This window comes from Myotis davidii, unplaced genomic scaffold (genome assembly GCF_000327345.1).
Source record: "Myotis davidii unplaced genomic scaffold, ASM32734v1 scaffold93, whole genome shotgun sequence".
NCBI lineage: Eukaryota > Metazoa > Chordata > Mammalia > Chiroptera > Vespertilionidae > Myotis > Myotis davidii.
Window position 1 is genome coordinate 4005929 of NW_006292095.1, and position 10573 is coordinate 4016501.

Below are 10573 nucleotides of genomic sequence, written 5' to 3' on the forward strand. Positions count from 1 at the left end.
GGCATGTGATGGGGGGTGTGGGGTGAGGGGAAGGTCAACGGGGGAAAAAGGAGACATATGTACTACTATTTGTAATACCTTAAACCATAAAATAAAATTTAAAAAAAATAAAGGGAATGAAAATTAGAAAGGTGAAAAAATATAAAACTTTTTTTTGCTTCAATTCTTTGGTAATCTAGTTTGTAATCTATACTTTAATTCATTCTGCTTCATATTATTTTTCTATTTTTTATTAAAAAATTTTAATATTGACATAAATATAGGTGTCCTCCTTCCCTTTTCCCTTTGCTCACCTTCATCCACCCACACCTCCCCTTGATTGGTCTTCACACAATTGTCCATGTCCAAGGGGTTTGCATATATGTATATTCATTAGATAAAGACACTAACCATCAACATATAGGTGCCCATCATCTCGACTTCCAAATGCATTTTTTTGTGGTTTGCAATAAGGAGGAGCAAACCCTTTGTCACAATGGCAATGCTGGAAATTGTTGCAAATCTAGAATAATCAGAAAATAGAACAATTTTTTATGTGCAAAGATGTTTTACAATAGAGACAAATGAATATTCTATGCTTATTCAACAGATAATTTATGCCAAAGAAGCTATCCATTCTAGAAAATGATCTTAAATAAACAATTCAACAAATTTTCTCTTGAAAGTATCTATACCTTAAAAAGTACATCTAGCTTCTGTTACCAAGTTAATTTTTTTTTAATTCTTTCAACTCTTCATGTAGCCAAACACAAATATTGGCAATTACCAGTAACATGCCATTAATTATCATTTACTTTCTAGCTTCACAGAACAGGCCAGACCCTAAATTAACTAGCAAGACTAGCAAGAAAATTCATATAACCCCCCCCTTTTTTTTACCAGTTTCTGCCTTCTCTCTGTAAAATTAATATGATTTTGGTTATCTTGTAACACATAGTGCTTATAGCACATCCACCCCACATATTTACCAAACATTTTATACATCCAGAATTATCTTAAATGTTTCTACTTTATCTTCTTTAATAAATAGTTTGGCAAGATTTCTTAGTAAAATAATGTTAAAGCTATAAATTACAGATCATTAAATGGCACTGTGTAGTATAAAAATGATTTAGAAAATTATTCAAATGATTTTGTAAATCTCTAAACTGTTTATTAAATTTTCAAAACATGTAGCTTAAAATGAAAATTGAAATTACTTACTCCCTTGTCATTACAGTCTCTAGTATTGTTGCATGCAGAATAATCAACCATGTGTCTAATCTCTCTACAGGTAAAGTTGATACAATACTAAAACAATTCAAAAGGAAATGAAAAATAAAGTCAGAAAACAATCGATTGTGTACATTGATAATACAGATGAAAAACTATAGAAAATTCCAGAATTCATATTACCAAGGATTGAGATAAAAATCCAAAAACTAAAGTAATTGTAAATTCATTGAAATAAATGTGAAATAAGCTATGTACCTTCAGATTATAAAGTTGTAATCATATGTAAGAAGTTGGAAATTTTATTTTCTTACCATCTAACTCCAGAAGTCCTCTTAGAAAGATATATTCCTGGAAAAATTATTTGATTAGTTCTTTGAGTTCAAGAATTCACTGAAGAACATTTTTTAAAGGCCTATGCCTGGGCTCCACCTGAGACCATTATATCAAAACTAGAGGCCCAGTTGGTGCATGAAATTCATGCACGGGGGATAGGGGGAGGAGACAGGTCCCCTAAGCCTGGCCTGCACCCTCTCCAATCCGGGATCCCTCTCACAATCCGGAACCACTGGCTCCTAACTGCTCCCCTGCCAGCCTAATGGCCCTAACTGCTCTCCCCTGCCAGCCTGATCCCCCTAACTGCTTTTCCCTCCTGGCCTAATCCCCCTAACTGCCTAACTTCTCTCCTCTGCTGGCCTGATACCCCTATCTGCTCTCCCTTCCTTGCCTGATTCCCCTAACTGCCTATCTGCTCTCCTCTCCTTGCCTGATCACCCTAACTGCCTATCTGCACTCCCCTCCTGGCCTGATCACCCTAACTGCCTATCTGTGCTCCCCTCCTGGCCTGATCCCCTTAACTGCCTATCTGCTCTCCCTTTCTCTCCATGCCCTTCAGACCCCTGGTGCAGGCATGCTGAGAGCTCTCTGCTGCGGCCCCGCCCCCATCCTGATCGTTATGTGATGGCATCCCAGCTAATTTGCATATTCCTCTATTATTAGTATAGATACCTGGGACAGGGTCCAGGCAATTATTGTGAGCAGTCAGGTTTGAGTACTATCTGATGGGAGATTGAGGTCTTAAAATCATTAGTATGAGGATACTCCCACAACCACATAAAATTACAACTACATAACAACCATCATTCAGAACCACCTGAAATATAGCAGAATTGAAGTCCTACAACTAGAGATTTAAAGAAGAAGCCATATTTAGATTGGTAGGAGGGGCAGAGACCTAGAATTGGCTTTTCCCACACCTATGTGTGGCAAATAAAAATTGGAAGAGATGCTTTTCCTGTGGAGGTTACTCATGAGAAGCAAGGGGTCCTAGCCCCACACCAGGCCACCAAGGCCAGGGTTCCAGTGCCAAAAGGAGAAGTCCACATAGCTTCTTACTATCCAAACCAGTGGAGATTGTGGCTGAGTGAGATGGAGTGCTGCTGGAGTCCCAGGCAGTTCCCCTTAAAGGCCTGAACATGGCCACTCCCTCTGAGTTACAGCTAGGATAGCAGCTTGAAAGGAATCAAAGACACACAGGCAGGAACTGAATAGTCTGGCATCAGGGCAAAAGCTGGGGTGTATCAGCTTATTGCTAGAAAAAAGTGCTAGTGAAAGCCATTGTTTCTTTACTGAGACAGTCCCCCCATGCCCAAGCAGGCAGGTGGGCACCATATTTGAGTCTCCATCAAACTGCCTCACTCTGTTCACCCTGCCCTCGTGATTCCCTGACACCCTGGCACACCAAACTTGCTGGTCCCCCTCAGCTGTTTCCAGAGGCTTTTCCATACAAATAGACTATTGCAGCTCATGCTTCAGATTTTCCTAAAATCTCTCAAACAAGTAGCATCTAGCCTCTGTGTACCCTGTACCTCTTGCTAAATGGTCCCAGGCTCAACACTAGCAGCAATCAGCCTTGGTTTGCTGCTTGGCCTCTCCTGGGCACCTTCAACCCCAGCACAAGTAACAGCCATCTACAGATCACTCTGTAGCTCATGCCAGGTACCTCAGGCAGATCATAGACAGTGGATGACCTTGACCTTGGGCCTCCCAGAAGTCCTAAGAGCCAGTGTACCAAGTTAACAGCTTCAGACTACACTAGATTAAAAGCCTCCCACCTCCACAAACAACACACTCAAGATGATGACCAAAGCCCCTCTAAAATAAATTCTGCTTTGTAGGGTCAGCTCCTGTACAGCAGCTGGTCTTCTGTAGTTACAGCTGGTCTTCACAGCCAATTAGCCTGGGAGGTCAATTCCTCCCAGTGACATGCCAACAGTAATCAAAGCTCAAATACAAAAGTACAGTTCTCACAGTCCACATCAGGGTGCCTGGAACACCCAGCTCAGTTGACTGGGAAAGCTGTGCCACTGAAGCCTACAGGCACTTACTAAACAAGGCCACTCCAGCTAGTCCAGAAGATGTAGCAGCTCTAGATAATACATAAAAACAAGACAGGGAAGCTTCCAAAATGCAGAAACAAAAAAAAAGATCCAATATGAAAGAACAGGAGACATATCCAGAAAAAGAACTAAATGAAATGGAGACAAGCAAACTACCAGACACAGTTCAAAACAATGGTTATACGGATGCTCAAGGAACTTAGTGAAAACTTCAATAGTATGAAAAAGACAGAAACCATAAAAAAAGAACCAGTTGTAAATGAAGGATACACTAATTGAAATGAAGAGTAATTTGCAATCAAATCAGCAATTTGAAATACAAGTAAGCAAAAAGTATACAATCAAATGGAAAAAAGAAAAAAGAATTAAAAAAGAATGCAGATAGTGCAAAAAGCCTCTGAGACAACTTCAAACATTCAAACACTCACATCATAGGTGTGCCAAAAGGAGAAGAGAGAGCAAGAAATTAAAAACATTTGGAAAAAATATTTTTAAATATTGTTTTTATTAATTTGATAGAGAGAAGAAGGGATGGGGAGAGAGAGATAGAAACATTGATTAGAGAGAAACATCAATCAGCTGCCTCTTATATGCCCCCCATGGGGGAATTGAGCCTGCAACTGGAGCCTGTGCCCTGACCAGGAATGAAATCAGTGACCTCTTGGTGAATGAGATGATGCTCAGCCAACTGAGCCACACCAGTCAGATACATATTTCCTAGTTCTGACTACTGATAGGGCCAAACCAGTGAAACTCCAGTAGCAAAAGCACAATTAGCCCTAGATCTTGGTTTCTAACTGTCATTTCTAGTTAAAATAAACCAGGACTCCTGGGAGAATGCAAATTCTAGGAACTAAGACACAAAATATACAAAATGGACCTAGAACAGTTTGTCATTCCAGAAAGTAAGGAAGCACTCCAAAAGAAAAGCACACACAATGATAATAGTATGTCAAAGCAACCTAGAAATAAGTTGAAAGAACTCCCAATAGCCAGAGTTAGAACAATTTGAACAATAAAATAAAGTCATACTGGATAATAACCGAAACTATAATATAAATATCCATGGATTCCATACTGCTACAAATATATGATTGAATAAATAGAGAAAAATAGACAAAACTATGCAGAATTCAAAATGATTTAATGATACGGAATAATACTGAATTTCCAAGAAGATGGAACACAACTTATTACTCGTTAGGTGTGGGCTATGCATAGTAATTTCTTTCAATGAAGTACAATATAGAAAGAAAAAATAATTTACAGTGATAAATTTGTCAAATATTACCACACCCGTGTGATCAAAATTAATATCAACAAGCATGTATATTTGATATGATGTGATCTTCTTCCCAAAAAAAGGGGGGAGGGGGAGATGGACATTTAAGAAACTGTACTGTTAAGAGGAGCCTAAATACACACAGCAAATAAATGCAAAGTGGTACTCTGGACTGAATCCTAGAAAAGGTCATTAAGTAAAAGCTAAGGGAATCTGAATGTACTACTAGATTTAGTTAATAATAATGCATCAACATTAGTTTATCAATTATGACAAATGTATCATACTAGTGCTAAATGTTAACAGAGGAAACTGGCTGTGTAGCTTAGGGCTAGGGATGGGCAAGTGGGCAAGAGGGAAGATGTGATGGTATGGTCTAAAACTGGATGTGCTGATGGTTGTACAACTCTAAATTAATCAAAAGCAATTAATTACACCCTTATCATAGGTGAATTTTATGTAAATGATGCCTCAATCAGGTTATTTTAAAGTTCATTGGTTGGTATATTGTCAAAATGAGTATAACCATAAAAGATGTTGAAAACACTTATAATTTTATAGTTCTAATTACCATATCAGGACCACACGAAGTGCCATCTTCTATAAATGTTTTATCTCTATCTTCAGGAGTATTTACTGTTGTTCTGTCATTGGCAGGTATCCTGTCCGAGCTTAGAAATGTAGACACACATATTTCATTTCGTATTTGTGTGTAAATCACAGATAAATTTGCTTTTGATACTATTGCTTTATGTGGCCAGGCACAAACTAATTTTCCACACATGAGATGACTAGAAGCATAAGGCAGAAAAAAACATTCTCATATTAACATAGATTGCTGATATGGCTAAGTTAAAAAGGTATGTCACTGACTTAAATCCAGGTTTCAAGAGTTTTCTCAGTAATTTTCTGAGTCCACTGAGTTATGTATGATGTGTGCCTTTTTGTTTTGTGAGGCAATGTGGCAAGGGAAAAGATTAATGATTTTTGCAATTTGATTACCCTGATCTCTCCTATATTGGCTTCTGATATTTAAACCAATGGTTGCTGGTCTTCAATTTTTTTTCATTAGTAAAATAGAATAGCTCTTATTATAAATGTGTGATGTATTAAATATATTTATTATATAATGTATATAAACTACCTAACACAATGCCTAGCTCATCACAACAATAAACAGAGGCTATTTTATGGTCATTGTTGTTGTAACATTATAGGCACACGTTATTTGTAAGCAATAAGTAATAACATTGTTCTCAGATAATGAAACAAAGAAAACCTGGTATAAAATACCACTTTAGCCTGTACATAATAATATATTCTAGGATCTTAGCTACATTACAAACAAAATTAGAATTGCCTAATACATACGGAAAAGAACAAAGACCTTTTCCACAGTTTCCATATCTATCTCCTCTTGAATTTATCTCATCATAACAAGCAAATTGAGCACCTCTAGCAGCTGAAAGAAAAAAAATAAGTTATAATACATAATTACAATTATCATTGAAGAAATAATAAACTCACTCTGGACATTATAATGTGATTCCCTACAGAGGTTTATAATTTACCTCACATTAAATAGTAGCAGGGGGTAGAACTAGGATTAAAAAGAGACTCTGTCATTTTAAGCCTGCTAGACTTTCTTTTGTATGAAACAGATAAACAGCAACATGATTCAAATGGTTCTATATTGTTAAAATGAGCAACCTTATTTTTGCTAAATTGATCACTTGTATCCCTTCATTCCCTATCCAATGTGAAAATAGAGTTTTCTCTTATTCTAAACAAAATGGGAGAGAAATAGTATCCATAATGAAATACTGATAACAAGCCCAGAGATCACTTAACTGTTCCTATTCCATACTAGATTTCTCATCTCTGTTCCCGAGCATCCTAACAATCACTAAATAAGAATTGTTGAATTTTAAAAATAGGAAGGACATAAATGTTTATCTACTTCAGCCCTTATATATATATTTAGTTATGTCTAATTTTAAAAATGAGAATAATTCAAATGTATGCAATAACTGCTTCATCACTTAGACTGGGTGATTTAGAGGTAGAGATGGGTTGGGTTGATCATGTTATTATATAAATGTATCTATTATATATATTGCTAGTAAACCGTCAAAATAGAGAGCAGAATCTACCATAATCAGCCTTTTCTCTTATTAAAAGACCTACTCTTTTGTTTGTTTGTTTGTTTGTTTGTTTTTGTTCATCCACACCAGAGGTTATTTTTTTCCATTGTTTGGTGTGCAGGTTGACACTCCAACAACCAAGAAACACCAGCCAGGGCAAGACATTCTCTTGAACATGCCCAGTAAGAAATTAAGTTTCTGTTTGCTTTGCTCAAATAAAAATATTGCTTTGATTAAATCCAATTTAAATTTACCAACTTTCCTCAAATTATATACAGGACCAAGACTGTGATAGTGGAAATTTTAAGAGCATAAAGGAACAAAAACTCAATAATTAAATAACACCTTAGTGCATTTTAAAAAATCAGAGGACAGCCAAATGGTGGCTGGAAAGACAGTAGTAAGGAAGAGAGTGTGAGTGAGGGAGGGAGCAAAAGAGGAGTGGATGGATGTGTGGTGTGTATGTGTGTTTGAGTGAGGGACAGTTAGATCCTGCAGGACTTACAGGGGCTGGTGGACTGGGCTCTCCAGGTGTGGAGGCCCTGAACCTCTGCAGTCACTCCTGAGGTGGCCAGCTCTGACAGAGAAACCATGCTATCTTGAAGGGGAGAGCTTCTGTGACTATAAGCCCACTCTCACCAATACCCAGTTGGCCTCAGACATCACCCCAGAACCTACAGCCACTCTGAAAAAAGACCTGCTACTTCATCTGCAGACCCACAGACACTGGGACTCCATTCCCTGCAGCTGCAGGCTTCTATGAGTTCTAGAGCATGTTCCCCTACTGTAAGCCACTTTGGCCCCAGGCCCTGCAACTGTACAACCCATCTGGAAAGCCACTGCTTCAATCACCAGGCACTGCATGACCTGGTGATTGGGCCCACTAGCAACTCTGGGACTGTGCAACCCACATGCCAAGCCTGCTGCTTTAACCACAGGCCTCCTGTGTCCTGGCACCTGGGCCCACCAGGAAGTTTCAGAGAGCATGACCCTAATACTGAGCCCACCGCTGCAGCCAGGCCCCACATGACTCAGCACCTACATCTTCCTGTGAGAGCAAAAACGGGGAGACAAAGACATAACCCCCAAAGGAAAGGGGAAAAGGAGTCACCAGAAAAGGTACTAAATGAAAAGAGGCATGCGATATGTCAAGAAACAATTCAGAGTAAGGATCATATAATTTCTAAACCGGCTGGATGAGAAAATCAACAACTTATGTATGAATAATGAGGAAATAAAGAGTGATATAGCTACAATAAAAATATAACAGAGGTTTCAACAGTAGACTAGAAGTGGAGAAACGAATTCGCAAATTAGAAGAAAGGGCAGGAAAAACACACCCAATCTGAACAGCAATTGGATAAAAACATTAAAAAGCAGGAAGAGGACCTACTGGAGCTTTGGGACAACAAGAAATGAAATAGCATATGTATAATAGGGGTGCCAGAAGGACAAAAGGAGAAAAAAGGTTTAGAAAACCTATTTGAAAAAATGACAGAAAACTCCAGGATTTGGGGTAATAAAAACATCACACATGCACAGAGAGTCCCAAACAAGATGAACCCATAGAGACCCACAGCAAGGCACCTCATAATAACAGTGGCAAATATTAATGACAAAGAGAGGATCTTAAAGGCTGCAAGAGACAGAAAGTTACCTACAGGGGATCCCATTAGATTATCAAATGATTTATCAACAGAAACACATCAGGTCAGAAGGGACTGGAATGAAGTATACAAAGTGATGCAAACCAAGGAAATGAATCCAAGAATACTCTATCCCGTAAGGTTATCATTCAAAATTGAAGGGGAATCAAGAGCTTCAAAGACAAAAAAAGGCTAAGGGAGTTTATCACTATCAAACCAGCACTGCAAGAAATGCTAAAGGGACTGTCGTAGAAAGAAGGAATAGAAAGGGGAAAAGGAACACAGGCACACAAAAAGAAATGGCTACAAATAAGTATCTATCAATAATAACATTAAACATAAATTAACTAAATGCTCCAATCAAAATACATCGAGTGGCTAAATGGATAAGAAAACATGACCCATATATATGCTGTCTACAAGAGACCCACCTCAGAACAAGGGACTCATTCAGACTAAAAATGAAGGGATGGAAAAATATCTTCCAGGCAAATGGAAATGAAAAAAAAGCTGGGGTAGCAATACTTATATCTGACAAAATAGACTTCAAAGTGAAGACCATAACAAGAGATAAGGAAGGCCACTTCATAATACTAAAGGGATTGATACAACAAGAGGATATAACTCTGGTAAACATATATGCACCCAATGCAGAGGCACCCAAATACATTTAAAAAAAAACTTTTACAGGATATCAAGGGAGAGATCAACAGCAAAAAATCATAGTAGGGGACTTTAACACCCATTGACATCACTGAATGAATTCTCTAGATAAAAAATCAGCAAAAAAGAGCAATTCTAAATGACTCACTAGATCAGATGGATTTAATTGATATCTTCAGAACATTTCATCCCAAAGCTATGGAATATACATTCTTTTCAAGTGCACATGGGACATTGTAAAAGATAGACCATATACTGGGTCACAGGCAACATCTCTCCAAATTCAAGAAGACTGAAATCATATCAAGCATCTTCTCAGACCACAATGGCATAATATTAGAAATCAACTACAATAAAAACAAATCATGCTTATAGGCTAAATAGCATGCTATTAAACAATGGTTGGGTTACCAAAGAGATCAAAGAAGAAATTAAAAACATTCTAGAAACAAATGACAATAAAAACACAACAATCCAAAATCTATGGGACACAGTGAAAGCAGTCCTAAGAAGGAAGTTCATAGCATCTCAAAATATAAGAAAAAATGCTGATAAATTATCTAACTCTATAATTTAAATAATTAGAAAGAGAGCAGCAAGAAAAGCTTAGAGTGAGCAGAAGGAAGGAAATAATAAAGATCAGAGCAGAAATAAATGACATAGAGACCAAAAAAAACAATACAAAAGATTAAAAAAACCAAGAGCTGGTTCTTTGAAAGGACAAAAAAGATTGATGATCTTCTAGCCAGGCTCACCAAGAAGCAAAGACAGAGGACCCAAATTTAAAAAATCAAAAATGAAAGAGGTAGAATAAGAACAGACCCACAGAAATACAAAGGATTGTAATATATATATATCCTATCTAATAAAAAAGAAACATGGTAATTGGCGTATGACTGCTACCCTTCCCATTGGCTAATCAGCGAGATATGCAAATTAACTGCCAGCCAAGATGGCGGCCTGCAGCCAGGCAGCTTGAAACTAACATGGGGCTTGCTTGCTTCAGTGATGGAGGACTCCAACTTTCCCCGCCTGCCACTGCAGGCCTCTGAGCCTGCAGTTTAAGAAACTATGTAACAAATATAGAAGCTAAACAAAACCCCAGAAACCTGCTTTCAGCGGGAATCGCAACATTGTAAGCAAAGGCCAGAAGCCTTCTTTCAGCAGCGGAGGCCTAAGAGCTGGAGCCAAGCCTCAGAGCTAAAGCTGGCCCAGAATAAAAAAGAA

The 10573-nt window shown here is 37.9% G+C and overlaps 1 protein-coding gene across 1 annotated transcript in view; it reads right to left on the reverse strand.

Moving 5' to 3' along the window:
* Nucleotides 1-10573, reverse strand: part of LOC102757815 (disintegrin and metalloproteinase domain-containing protein 5-like) — an 80431-nt gene that overhangs the window by 1223 nt on the left and 68635 nt on the right. Inside the window, exons 12-14 of the mRNA XM_006765643.1 lie at nucleotides 6265-6355; nucleotides 5465-5684; nucleotides 391-502 (exon numbers count right to left, since the gene is read on the reverse strand). Of these exons, the coding sequence (XP_006765706.1) occupies nucleotides 391-502; nucleotides 5465-5684; nucleotides 6265-6355 (423 nt within the window). The remainder of the gene's footprint in view (nucleotides 1-390; nucleotides 503-5464; nucleotides 5685-6264; nucleotides 6356-10573) is intronic.